Source organism: Brienomyrus brachyistius, chromosome 5 (genome assembly GCF_023856365.1).
Source record: "Brienomyrus brachyistius isolate T26 chromosome 5, BBRACH_0.4, whole genome shotgun sequence".
NCBI lineage: Eukaryota > Metazoa > Chordata > Actinopteri > Osteoglossiformes > Mormyridae > Brienomyrus > Brienomyrus brachyistius.
Window position 1 is genome coordinate 10,188,342 of NC_064537.1, and position 13,888 is coordinate 10,202,229.

General features: G+C 42.9%; 1 protein-coding gene across 2 annotated transcripts; it reads left to right on the forward strand.

Annotated features, from left to right (window-relative positions):
- The first annotated feature begins 682 nt into the window (after positions 1 to 682).
- klf1 (Kruppel-like factor 1 (erythroid)) lies at positions 683 to 5,942 on the forward strand. Of its 2 annotated transcripts, XM_049014157.1 has the most exons (4): positions 683 to 1,153; positions 1,809 to 1,829; positions 3,029 to 3,926; positions 4,379 to 5,942. In XM_049014157.1, exons 1-4 carry the CDS (start codon positions 1,079 to 1,081, stop codon positions 4,552 to 4,554), a joined length of 1,170 nt encoding a protein of 389 aa, XP_048870114.1. In that variant the 5' UTR covers positions 683 to 1,078; the 3' UTR covers positions 4,555 to 5,942. The 2 variants fall into 2 exon arrangements, with proteins under 2 accessions (XP_048870114.1, XP_048870115.1); XM_049014158.1 differs by lacking the exon at positions 1,809 to 1,829.
- The last annotated feature ends 7,946 nt before the right edge of the window (positions 5,943 to 13,888 follow it).

The window sequence follows — 13,888 nt, forward strand, 5'->3', positions numbered from 1 at the left end:
AATCGCACCAAGCTGAAGCTGATGGAATGGTCTGTACACCCGAGCTCGTTGAGAATGAGTTCCTTTCACGTTCCCCCCCCCCCCCCCCCCCCCCTTTGAGTTTGCACAGTACATCACTGGAAAAAACACTTTTATATTATTTAGGTAAATTCAAGATGATTCCAATAGTATTGAATCATTTCAAGGGTGTTTATATGTTTTAATGTCCTTCATCACATGAATCCATGATATACACATTTAATTACGCAGACACACATACGTGCACACACGCACACACTTGTGTGCTGTATTAGATAATGCCCAATCAAGCTTTCCAGCTAGCGTCAATGCTGTTTACTTGCTACACGGAGTTCCTGCCAAATTAATCATGTTTCCCAAAGCCACCTGCACTGAGCTGACATTCCGTTGATCATACATACACTCAACCAAATAACAGTTTTGGCTAAAACCACCACACGATATTTTACTGGCACTAAAATGGAAATCGCACACTACCAAACCATGCAGATTCTTAAAGCTGGTTAGAGAATCAATCCCAGGACATTTTAAAGCTGCCCCTGCAATGCATTATACTTCACATTATCGTTAATGTCACATTTCTAAAAATATTGATTTCAAACGACATGGCGTACTTGAAGTGAATGAGCGAACTGGCACAAGTCACGTTCTGAAGAGGCGTACGGGTCAGACTGTCGGCCAGATTAGATAGAGCATTAAGAGGAGCAGGACCCTGCTACCACGGAGAAGATAGAGGAATCGTGGGCTGATCGCTTCTGCTCGGACAGCAGACGGGTGACAGTAGATGAGCACACACTGTGTAGTAGCAGAAGCTCCGCCCCCCCAGGACATTCAGAAGAGCCCGTTTTAAAGTTCACAATTAAGAGAAAGGGAGGGAATAGGAGAGAGACGTAGAAATTAATTCCTAATTCCTGTTTATATTTATTTAAATATCAGCTGCTATCATCCCTGGGATTATTTATTTAGCCACTGAGGTTTTCAGGGTGACATTTGTATTGCGGATTATTAAGCTATTTGATTGGTATACACTAATAGACGCCTTTGGCAGAACGGCAGGCAGATGGCTGTAACTCAGGCATCTCTTCCTTCCTTCAGTTCATTCTCAAACTTTTTCGGCTCATCTGAAGACATGAAGGTGAGTGTCCCTGTTCATCGCATTCTTCTCTTTGTGACAAACCACTTTTGGGTTAAGCAGACAGTATACATGCATACCCAGCATCTTTTAAGCATTTTGCTGTCGTGTAGATGGGGATGTGTACGTCCTATTTTGCACGTGCATTTACTCCACGCTTTCGGAAAAACGGTACAAATTTGTACCTTTGCTTGTCTGAGGATGTACCCTCAAGGCTCTGCCAATTGTACCCTTAGCTGTAGGTAATTGTATCTTTTAATGTACAGAAATGGACTCTGAGGAACATTTCTATACCATTGATGGTACATTAATGCTGTTTGTACCTCTGGGATGTTCCTCCGAGTTCATTTCTGTACCTTAAAAGGTACAAATACAAGGGTACAGCAACAGTGACAATCAAAGGTGCAAACCTTTACCCATTTTCTGAGAGTGCAATGTGGTTTTCAAGTACTTAGGAAGTATAAGGTTCCTAGAAGATGGACTGAGGCATTTAGCTTTACAGGGAACAGTAATCCATGTAATTGTATGGTACTGAACTCTGTACCCTCCTCCTAAAAGCAGGCATATTGTAAAGATCTTTGCTTTGCTTTTTTATTTCCATGAAATTCATGAGCACTGTCAAGATCTTCACCAATGTCGTCTTCGCCTTTGCCTCCAGCTCGAGGTTCTCAGGCCACAGGTGAACATTTTATGCGGAGCTACTTAACAAGCCAGGAAAAGTCAGCAGTTGATGTCCACCAGCTGCGTTTCTTCTTTGTGAAGCTCACACACACGTCTTGTGCTTCGGTTTGATTCTGAAGAGGCTGTATTGGTGTTATTTGTGCAGATAGCAACCAAAGGCTCAGTCTCTCCAGGAGTCTGATGTGCCTTTCCTCCTACACTGTCCTAAACGAGAATGTCCCAGTTAACCGTGAAAGTGGCGCACAAGAGTAGATCACTCAGGGCAGGTTGCAGGATAGATAAGATGGAGATGTGCTTCACCTGCCATCCATTTTTCATACTGAACTCCTTTTTACAGCCTGTGATGAATTAGCATCGCAAAAAAAGGCAAACTATTTAAAATGCACCAATATTATTGTACATTTTTCTTTGATTTTATACAATTCATTTTGAATTTTATGTTGAAAGCTTTGCCCTCCTGATGTATTGTGTATCCTAAGAGTAACTTTTCATACACTTGCTATTGAATTGTCAGGGATACACACTCCAGAAACATCTGACTCCTTTCGTCTTTCCTGCATCGACAGGATATTTTTAGGCTTAAATGCCAGTGGGTGAACCTGTAATTTAGAGTGGCAGGTGTCACTGATTTGGGTCGAAGCTGTTTCTTAGAGGTTCTTAGAGGCTTGGATATTTTTTGAGGGATTTATGCATCAATGCAAACGTAACGCTTGGAATCTTGAACCAAGTGCTGTGTTCTCAGCGCTGTCATGCTGCATTAATGTGAAGATGTAAAAGTGTCTAAGAATTTGTGAATACCTTTTTTCCACCCTTTTTGAATCCAGCACCTGTGCAAAAATAGGTTGTGTGTGTGTTTAGGAATGTCTAATTTTTTAGAAGCTGTTAGAAATTTTGATGTTTTGAGCCGTGGACCTAATTCATGCAATGTTATGCAGTTCTGCTTGCTGATATATTAAAATACAATTATTTCCTGGACAGGCGGAAACTGTCTAGTTGTGTACAATTTAATATCATTTGTGTATCTGAGGGTGAATTGTCTTTAGTTTGAGTGGTGTTAAATATGGCATTTGCCAGAAAAATGACTATTCAGAAATAATTTTTATTATGTACTTTAGGTATTGTTTTTTTCTTTAATTAGGCTTACAAATAAATTAAGATCATATCAGCATTTGACCCTCTGTATCTTTCTCCTCCAAGGTGTCAGTGTTTGACGATGGCTCCCTGCATTTGGACCTCCAGGAAAAAAAGCCAGCCTTTGAGATCAACAGCAGCCACCAGCACGAGCCTCCACAAACCCTGAGTGCAGAGCACCAGGATGAAGACAATGGGCCTTGCTGGGACATGGAGTTCCTGATGTCTGGCTGGGGCGACTCATCTCCTGAGTTTAACCCCCCTGTGGATTACAGCTTCCAGCGGCCCGCGCCCCCAGAACAGGGTGGATCGTACCAAGCGGGTGAACTAGAGGTAGCAGGTCTGAGGGAACAGAATGCAACAGATAGGCACCATTTAGACAGTGGTGGCTTTATGGCTGATCTGCTCTCACCAGCAGAACAGCTCAGTTCTGTTTTGTCAGAGCCCTATGGCAGAAGATATGAGGCCCAAGCACACGGAAAGCCACAGTATTCACTGCAATCCCCTTTGGACGAAACTCCTTTCTCTATGGGGACTAAACCAGATAGATACAGTAACACTGGAACCTTCAACCTGTCTAAGGGGAGATTAAGGGACTTTGGATTTTGTAACTCCCGTCCTGCCCCCGCCTTCTCCTTCTCTGAGTCACAGCTCTTTCAGATGACGGCTATCGATGCAGAAACGCAGCGGATGCCTCCTCGTCACTACAGCCACGTCCCAGGCTATGCCCAGCTGAGAGGTTACTCCAGTCAAAGTATTCACAGCCACTATCACACGGCCGGCCTTTTCACTCCTGCACAAACACTCCTCCAGAGCTGCCCAGAGCCCCCTGCAGGCCCAGAGGAGCAGCGCATCCGAAAGGTGGTCAAGAAGAGGGCAGCTGTACATAGCTGCAATTACCCAGGCTGCGACAAGACTTACACTAAGAGTTCACACCTGAAAGCGCACCTTCGCACTCACACAGGTAAGATGTGTACAGGAAGGAAGAGTGTAGCTGGGGTGTGGGATCATGGGTAATCGTCACACGGTTTGTCACGCACAGGATACACAATGAGCTTAGCTAAACTGCCAGCTAAAACGAACCATATGCAGTATTGACTCTCTAATTAAACATTAAATGAAACATAACGGCGTGAATTCACATTTCCCTTTCAGCGCCCTACATTCAATTTCACTAGCAACCGTTTCATGTTAAGAAAATTACTGTAGCTAATTTATTATTTTGTTTATTTATATTGTCATGATTTACGAAATCTGGTGTAATTAAGTCCTTCAGGAAAGCAAATGCAGAACCACTTCCTGGATCCCCCATTTAAAGAATCCCAGGAATGTCCCGCAAGTTGGCAGCAGCCAGTACATCTCGATGTCCTGCTGATGGGCTTTACTTGTCTCTGTCTCCTGGCTTTTCTCCGGCAGGGGAGAAGCCGTACCACTGCACCTGGGAGGGCTGCGGCTGGAAGTTCGCCCGCTCGGACGAGCTGACGCGTCACTACCGCAAGCACACGGGCCAGAAGCCGTACGAGTGCGTGCTGTGTCAGCGCACCTTCTCCCGCTCAGATCACCTGGCGCTGCACATGAAGAGGCATGTCTGAGGGCACGCGGGCACCGAGCGGGTTACACGCATGCAGAAGGAGCAACACTACACGCACACACATACACAAACACACACATTCACAAACACACACATAGACACACACTCAGGGACCAAACCTCATGCAAACATACACAGGTGTTTGCACAGCTGAATTTGTGGGGACTTGACTGACTGCCATATTACTGTAATTAACAGTCTCTAATATTAAGCCAGCAAAACTCAAAAACAACAAAAAAAAACGATCAAAAGTTTTTGTCTGCACTTGAGAACTTATGAGGTTCTTTCAGTATTCAAAGGCACCGCAAAGACACACACTGGATAGAGTCCATTCCTCAAACATCTTTTTAAACTTTTAGCAGACACTTTTATCCAAACATTTTTAGAAATTATTTTAACCAACGCAGCATCCTAACCTACCAAGTCACAGAAAGAACCCAGAAGTCAGATGCTATACGGTCAAAGCGACGCAAGCTCAGGGTACAGCAGCAGTGATGGGCTTTAAACCCACATATACAGAGCAGAATGGATTAGCAGTCTAGCACCTTAACCATTTCTTCGTCTTGTGCATAGAAATGCAATCACACCTAGACAGTGTAAATACAGTTACATATGGATTCATAAATTCTGCCTGGACAAGTATGTTTAACTATGCCAGTCGGCTCCACGATTACCTTTTCTGTCCTTCAACTCTTACATTCTTACTGGTTGGTGGATGGTGTGTCATAAACAGGGATTTGGGACTTAACCCTGAGTGATTGCAAAACTGTTCAAAGCGTGATTATGTAAATTCCCCCGAATGCCTACATGTAACAAATGTTTCAATGTAACAAATCATGCCTTCCGTAACAAGTTGACCTTATATAAGTCAGTCAATTAAATTCCGCCACCCGACATAAGGGATCAGGCCGTTCACGCTTAAGACCCTGTAAATGTCAGTTGCAGTAGACATCGGTACCACAGTCACAGCCAGGAACACTGACAGCCCCAAAAAGGTCGCAGGAGACACACACTGGCTCCGGGGCTGAAGCTCCTTCTGTATCTGCACAGTCATTGTCCTGGCACTTCCTCTCTGGATTCTAGCACAACAACCGCGTAAATTGTTCATCAAAGTCTATTATGCCTTAGAATTCTGACTCAAGCTAAAAATATTCAAAAGCTATTTTTATCAAACGTAATTGCATTTATCGTTGCTTATTCTGTACAATGGCAGCTGAAATCGCTGCAATTTATTATAATTAAATACATGAGTGCGCTTTGTGTAAAAGACTATTTTTATCATTTTGTTAGTTTATTTTGTCCAAATACTTAATAACGATGCTATTGTATTTCATTGTGTGCCTTTGATGAAGCTGTTCTTTTAAGAATAAAGAGCCTTTGTCTCTTTGATGTACACAGTGTAAACTTAGCGGCAAATTTCTCCTCTCAAGCTCTGTCGTCGAACGGACAGTAAAAAAAATGTAATGCCACATACCACCAACAGGTGGCACTTTGCACCCATCCAATGGCATTTGTCATACCTGGCAGTGTTTTTTTTTCCTGAGTCACAATCCGCACCACAACAGCCAATGATTCATACTTGCTACCAGCTAATTAAACCTATTTTTTCTTACATAACTTATGGCATTAATGATTCACAGGTATTACGCAATATGATTACTCAATCTTATTGGTTTTGCACGCATACTCATCTAATGTGCATCAAGTTACGCTAGTTTTTTTTTTTAAATAATGGGTTCTTAAGCAGATGTGCACAGACAGTCCATTTCTCTTTACTGAAACAAGACACAACTGTAACAGTTTAAAGCACATTTCACAATAATGGGGCTGGGGGGGGGTCACACACTCCGGGGCCGCACATAGGATTTCTCCCCCGCAGCTGTGGTTCGGGTTGGTGCCATGGGCCAGGCCCCCTCCCTCCCAGATGAGCCACTCTGCACCCCCCCCCCCCCCCAAAATGCCACCCACATCTTTTATTATGTTTTTAGAGTAAAGGTGTTCATCCTAAAACAAATTAACCCGTCTCTCCCATGGATGTGGCTACGGATCGTCTACTTATCCAGTGCCCCCCATCCCCTGTGACTGTCCCCACCCCTGAGTGTCCCACCCACCATCAGCTTTGTTCTGTTTCACGCTTGCACACTTGTGAATGGATGTGGACATTAATACCCTGCTCAAAGTTTTTACAAAAAAAGTTGTCAGTGTTAAAGCAGGAAATTTACTTCAGCTAATTGTTATTCAAGGCTACAACTATCTTCTTTTGCCCCCTTCAAAAGCCGCTGTCCCCGATTCTGTCCCTGTGTCATACTCTAGGATATTCAGAGTTAGACTAGTGGTGGCTACAGGTATCTGGGGGGGCCTTTGGATGCTTACATAACAGACTCTCGTCACGCAGCTGGAGTCAGGACCAGTGGCACGGATACCAGAAGACCTTGTCTGATTCTTTGTGGACAGAACCCACTTCATCCAGTCCCGCCTCTGTGGGTGAGCTGGATACAAACAGCGGGCTGTGCGCAGGCTTTCAAAACAACGAGGTCCCAGGGATTCCGCTGAAGGCGCCTGTATGACATCACCCCCCACCCCCCACCCGGGTGCGTGGACGGGAGCCCACACAATGCCGCTTCGGCCTGCGATGCTGTGGGGAAGAGTGGCACGGGGGTGGGCTGGGTGACTCAGCGGCCTTGGCGACACCCAGCACCGTCCCGAAACATCATCTGGGGTGACTGTCCATGACGAGGTGAACGGCGGTGTAGTACTGTGTCGTGGGGAGCCTGGAGCTTAAACAGGAAGCACTTTGCAGGGGGCACCTATCACAGGATCCTAATAATTCACTATAGTGATAGTACGTGGGCAGTGGTGACTTAATGGTTAGGGAATTGCAGGTTCGAATCCCGGACCAGCAAGGCACTACTGAGGTACCCTGAGCAAGGTACCGCCCCCAAACACTGCTCCCCCAGCGCTGAATTAGCTGCCCCCTGCTATGTCACATATGGGTTAAATGCAGAGGACATATTTCATTGTTGTGCTCTGGTGTGTCAACAATGACCACTGATCGCTAAATTCTAGCATGATGCAAATTGCTATGGTGGCTTTTGTTGCCGTGCTAAGCCGTCTCTCTTTGGCGCCAATATGGCTATCATGCATGCCATTTTACAATGTGACACACCCAAAGTCTGATCTTCAAAAACCAACATGTCGGCCAAAACGAAGAAGCCAGCACAGAGAGAGGAAAAACCTGCGCATGAGATGGAGAAAGTAACCACGAGCAAAGAGATTTTTGTTTGTTTGTTCATACTGTATGAGTGCCTGAACATGCATCTACTGCAGCACAGGTTTTTAATTGCTGTCCCCCAGTCAGAGTTCCCTCTCTCATCATCTTAGAGAGAACAAAGGTCCAACTGCTTATACCTCAGATTTCCAATTGGTTAAATATGCATCGAACCTCTAACACACTGTACCATGGCACATTTCTGCTAAGATTACACAGAGGCGTACTGGCACACCGTAAATATTCCCCTCCTTTACTCCTGCTGGAGAACCATTCCACTCCACATACCACAGGAGCGTTAACTGTGCCCGCTGGGCACAGAGAGACGTTACCGCTCAGGTCATCCCAGAGCAGTCAGCATACCTAAGCCCAGGATACCTATAAGGTTACACCCCCACTGGTCCTGTGCCGGTGTTTAGTGCCCTTTAATGTAACGCTAGAGAAAGTACTTGTTAAACTCCGGCAGGAGGTCCATTGGATGAATTATCTCATCATACAAGTGCCATCTCTCTTAGCGTCCTCTCCAGAGAACAGCTCAATTCAAGAGACCAAGGGAGAGACAAGCGGGGCACTTAACCACACAAAATCCTATTAGATTACTAGTGCCATGTTGAAGCATGCGCTATTTTATGCAAATTTCTTGCCCACATCAAAAGGGATAACAACAGTGTGGACGATAGGATCAGTGGGTAATTGGATGGGATTTAAGGTCACCTACTGTACGTACACAGTGCTGAGGGAGCATCTCGGGTCACATGCTACAGCTAGCCAATCAGAGCTTGTTTACCATGCTGGCCACCAATGGTGGGCTCTAATTTAAGTGAACATTTGGGGACAGGAGTCATCCTGGGATAGGCCCCAGTACGTGATCTTGGAATACATTCGATGAAGCATTGCGCAATGGAGCTGCTGTTAGGTAAAACACAGGGCAAAAGGCCAGGGAATATATTTGAACAAGCTCTGCACTTAAATTTCCCCTCAGCATTACCTTTCCCACTGATGGCAACTGGAAAAAAAGAACAATCCTATATGTTTAAAAAAGAAGATTCAGAAACTAGTTTCACGTGTCCTTGTGCACAACTGCCCCAAAGTCATATCTAGGAGCAGCAAAAGCTGGAGCCAAAGCAAATGCTTAGATCTATGAAATCATCTAAGCAAATAGAAACTATTTAATATATTGTGAAAATACTACACTGTACATTTTTTTGCTTTAATTTGCCCCCCTCAAGTTTCAGTTGGTGGAGGGTGACAACAAGGATTTGCAAGGCTATACCTCTACATTTTAAAGGTTTTGATTTATTTTTTTCTATTAGTCGCGTGAATTTGATATTGTTCGCAGTGTACAATGACAGGTAATATCGGCTAATCTGGAGAAACGCGCAGGTAGAAAATGTCTAGAGGATAGAAGAGAATCAAAATGGCTAAGAAATGGTATATAATGGTAAATAAATGTATGTTTGATGTTATAATAGTGATAGAAAAACCAGCTAAATGACCATAAAAGAAGGTATATTATTACCCAGGTATAAAACTGATCAATCAAATTAATGCTTCATTGTTTATTTTTTTCAAAAAATCTATCTCTGAACTTTCAAAAACAGGCAGATAAAATGATTTCATACACGAATACAATAGAATAAAATATAAAAGAAAAAAACATGAAATGAATTAAAAACAAGGGTCCATCCGCCTTCTAGCTACCCATCCAGTTCAGCGTCACTTCGTAATAAAACATTATCTATTACATTTTAATTACTATTTATTTATATAGTGAAATGAAACAAAATAAAATGAAATTTTATTCAATTAAATCAAGGGGTGCTTAATTTGCCATTTATACACATACAGGTACATTCTTTAGTTTTCACATATTACAACAATGCCCGACATCAGACAGGGCAAGACGTGGACTGATATACAAAAGACAAGCCGAAAATAACAGGAAACAGCTGGGCACAATCCGAGAAGCGCACGTGGATGATGAGGGGGTGTGGCACACACGAGGAGGGGGCGTGGCACACACGAGGAGGGGGTGTGGCACACACGAGGATCGGACGAGCTGGGCGTGACAGCATGGAGGAAGAAGATTTCATTCTGGGAAGGATTTCCACAACATTTCACAACTGCATTCAATTATTAAAAGGTGTCTCCCAATACTTTTGTTCAAGTCGGGGCACAAGGTCAACCATTTATCAGGCGCTACTGGGACATTCGAAGGGGTTTGGGGTCTTTGCCCAAGGGTCTAATGGGGATGTGATGATTCTGCTGAGCATGGAGTTCAAAAGCTGACCACAGAGGGACTCGAGCCTGGAACCTTCTGATCCGAAGCCAAGCGCCTTCTTCCATTAGGCCACGCGGTCTGACGCTACGGAATTATTTTTTATTCCTACATAATTTACACTTTTTTTCTGTACACTTCAGTAGGGCAACAATGTTTTTGAAGAGCTTTTGAAGGTGACGTTAGCTGGTGTGGGAGAGGCCTGCAGATAATATTTTGTATCTCATATCTGAATCCTGGAGCTTTCATTGGAGAGTGGTGTCGACTTTTCTCGTGCACAGTAACCTCCACGTCCACAAAAGTTGAGTAGTTTCTTTGTGATCAGTTACGTCATTAAGACTGATTGGCAGCATCTTTCAACTCGGGCAAGATTCACTTTCACACCCGTGTATCATGAAGACCAGGTTCTGATAATGACTATGGAAGTTTATGCCTGATGTTGATGGTCACTCAAAGCAAAAACTGATATCATATCATTGATTTCTGGAGGTGTATCTCTCTCAGAAGACACTATATGCATCTATACTTGGTCTATGATATAACAGAAAAAAGATCAAATTAGTAAAACTTCATTGTAAGGACTTCATATGCTTTGATTCAGCAATGATTAAACCCTGATTGGATACAACTTAGATCAATTCAACATGTATTGATGTGTCTTTAGAAATGAAAACATATTAAAAATCTTATTTTTAATAAAAACAATCATATTTATTTTGCAAAACAAAAATCATTTGAAACTAGGCAATTCTAGTTCATCACAAGATCTTAACATGGAAAAATGTTGCAATAAAAATGCAGTAATACTGAAATGATGAATTGATTTCTTACAGCTTCATAATTTTTAAGCTGAGATATACTCCACTGATTCCAAAGGGAGACTTTTTCCTTCTAAATTTAAACCGGATTGAGGCTTTTGAATCAATGCAGATGTATCTGAGACATTTAGGCCGGATCTAAGATTTGAATGGTCTTTTGTTACCACGCTATATTGATTGGAACATTAAATTATCTACTTCACAAAGATGATAATTCCGGAGGTTTGCATCCATTTTTTCTAACAGTGAAGACTGGATTTTTGTGGTTAACGAAGACACAAAAAGTAACATTGTGTTATTATTTTAATCATGTTCTCTTTATCCTTCATTAGGACTTGATTCATTTAAAAACAAGGGGTGCCTCTGAATCTTGTGCCATTCTCTAATGAGAAGAGAGTCTATGTTCGGAAGCCTCCAAGCAAGTATTGACACGGGAATTTAGATTATACACTATATTTATGCTGTTCTCGATACATATCACTCGGCAGCCCTTCACGTTGTGTACGAAGCCATTTCTGTTACCCTGCCGTACAGAACAATGTTCGCCATTCACTGCAATACAAAACCCTTCCTTACCACGGAAAATGGGAGAATCTGGGCATTATAATTTAAATTGGATGGTCTCATGCAGCATGTTCTGGCATATGTCAGTATTGTGACATCCATAAATTAATGGCTTTATAGGAAATTAAACATAAAAAGGAAGATAAAAGGGAGAAAAAGACTAGATGAGTGGAGGATGAAGAAGGATTTGATGCTATTTCGATATGGACATTTATTGTGGTATAATTCATTGAAACTGGCAGTTGGTGGTGAGGGATCCAGTCTGACCTTAACAGACATCACCTATGAACTGTGAAAGGTGTTCTGTTGCACAGTGGTGGGGGGGTGGACATTAGTTAAGGCCTTAGCCATGGCCTTAAATTACAGGGGAATGGGGGTTGTGACCCACCAATAATCAAAATCGCTCAATATAAGCCCCTGGTCCCCCTTAAACAGGTAAAGACCTCAACCCCCCCGATGTTCAACCCAAAGTTATGCCCTTGGCTACAGCCTGAGAACTCAAATGAAGCAGAGGGGGGGAAGGGGTGTGAGGCTCCTCAGCACCATGTGTGACAACCGGATACTCTACGTGTACTATTTGCAGCATGTAAAATACAATAACGCGACAAATGCATGCAGACAGAGAGAGAGACTAATCCCTACAGGTCTGTGCACAGCGCTTAGGGAGCCATGCCTGTGCACAGATAAAACAAAGGTCAGGTCACCTGGGTCGGCATCACTGACCAAATGAGGTGACTGAACAAACAAGCGGTAGCTTTTAAAATAACGAACAGAAAGCTGCAGTACCAATTTACTCAGTTTAGAGCAGCCAAAACAAATGTTTTATAAGTTTCATCCAAAATGTCTTTTGAATTTTCCCAGAATTACATTGGAATAAGCCAGCAAATTATGACTCGCTGTTTGCTGCACAGTTACAGGATTGACATGAATGAGGACAAGACCTAAGTAAAGTCAAGTGAAGGACCATCTTAGTCGAGTGTGATCTGTCGTCTCTTTTACCATGTTCCTTCAAAGAGGCTTCGTCTGTTTTCACGTTGTCCATTCCAGATACGGAGCAATGAGGCTGTACTGATAATTCATGCATTATGTCTGGCTATTTATTGTAAAGCCCTATGGACAAACTCAAGATCAAATTAGTTTCGCCCTTGAAATTATATCAGGACTTCAAAGATTACAGAACTCAATAAAATGCAAGGACTACTTTCTCAATAAGAAAAATACCGAATTCTTAAAAAAAAAAAATCCAATTTATAAAGTGACATTTCTATACTTGTGCATAATGCTTCAGCTCTTAGTGTAAAATCAGCATATAATCTAGATGGCAATTTTTTTTGGCTCTGAAAGACATTTCCCAATGTGGCCTCTAATTGATTTTGCTTGCATGAGACCTTTTGAGTGAATGTTTATTGGTAAAGTTGGTATGAATGGTATGATGGTATGAATTTGATATAGCAGGCATCCCAGAAACGGTTGCCTTTTTATAGTTGCTGGCATATGAGAACAATTCATGGCCAAGAGGTTTTATTAGACCTTCCCCTGATACTTTACATTGTCCACATACTAAAATTTGGCCTCGAAGAAAGCTATACCCATGGGGGTTAATTATGAAACCAGCTGCTCTGATTGTCCCAAGAACAGTGCCCCGGTAACATAGATAGCCGTTCTTCATTCTCCCCCATATAACCATGTGATCAGGATAGGCAGCTACAAACTCCATGGCTGCAAAACACCGCCGCGTCACTGCAGCCCTGCTCAATCCGAATAGCATTACAGCAAACTGCTACATCCCACAAAGGTCTTGAATCAGCCAGCTCTTTCGCAGGCTTTGCTTGCATCTACATCCAGCTTTCATAGAGGTCAGGACTGCTTAGGAAATCAGGCTTTCATAGTTTAATTTGTTTAGTTGATTTTTCTACAGAACAGTTTCCAGAACTGAGGCATGCAATTAACTCTTTTTTAAGATACCTCGTTTCACTGTTCAGCATTTAATGCAGTACGTTGCAAATTCAGCCATATTCCTACTCTCCAGGGCTTCATTCAGACTTTGCCTTTTCTCCTGGGTGATACTTTTTGACCTTCTACTACTATGTCATACAACACGTTCTTCCTCTAGGGTCAGCTAAGAAGGACAGTTCCTGTCACTGTGAAACACTGTTTCTGCACCTGACTCACAGGGTATTTTCTTAGTCCAGGGCCAGTTGTACCTTCAATATGCTCTTATTTATCTATTCACTACCCACCGGTGAGACTTGGGCTGAACCTTGGCCAGAACCCCCATTGTTACATTCGCTTAGGCCAGCTCCGCCTTTGGCTGCGAAGAAGCTCCTCAGACCATCTATTTTCAGATATGTCAGCTCCTGCTTATGCAGACCTCTCCTTGCGAGTAACCCTCACTGCAAATAGGCTA

Coding starts and splice junctions, on each gene's coding strand:
- klf1 (XM_049014157.1), top strand. CDS start 1,079: ATGGCTGTAACTCAGGCATCTCTTCCTTCCTTCAGTTCATTCTCAAAC. Junction 1,830..3,028: donor TCGAGGTTCTCAGGCCACAG/GTGAACATTTTA, acceptor TTCTCCTCCAAG/GTGTCAGTGTTTGACGATGG. Junction 3,927..4,378: donor GCACCTTCGCACTCACACAG/GTAAGATGTGTA, acceptor TTTCTCCGGCAG/GGGAGAAGCCGTACCACTGC.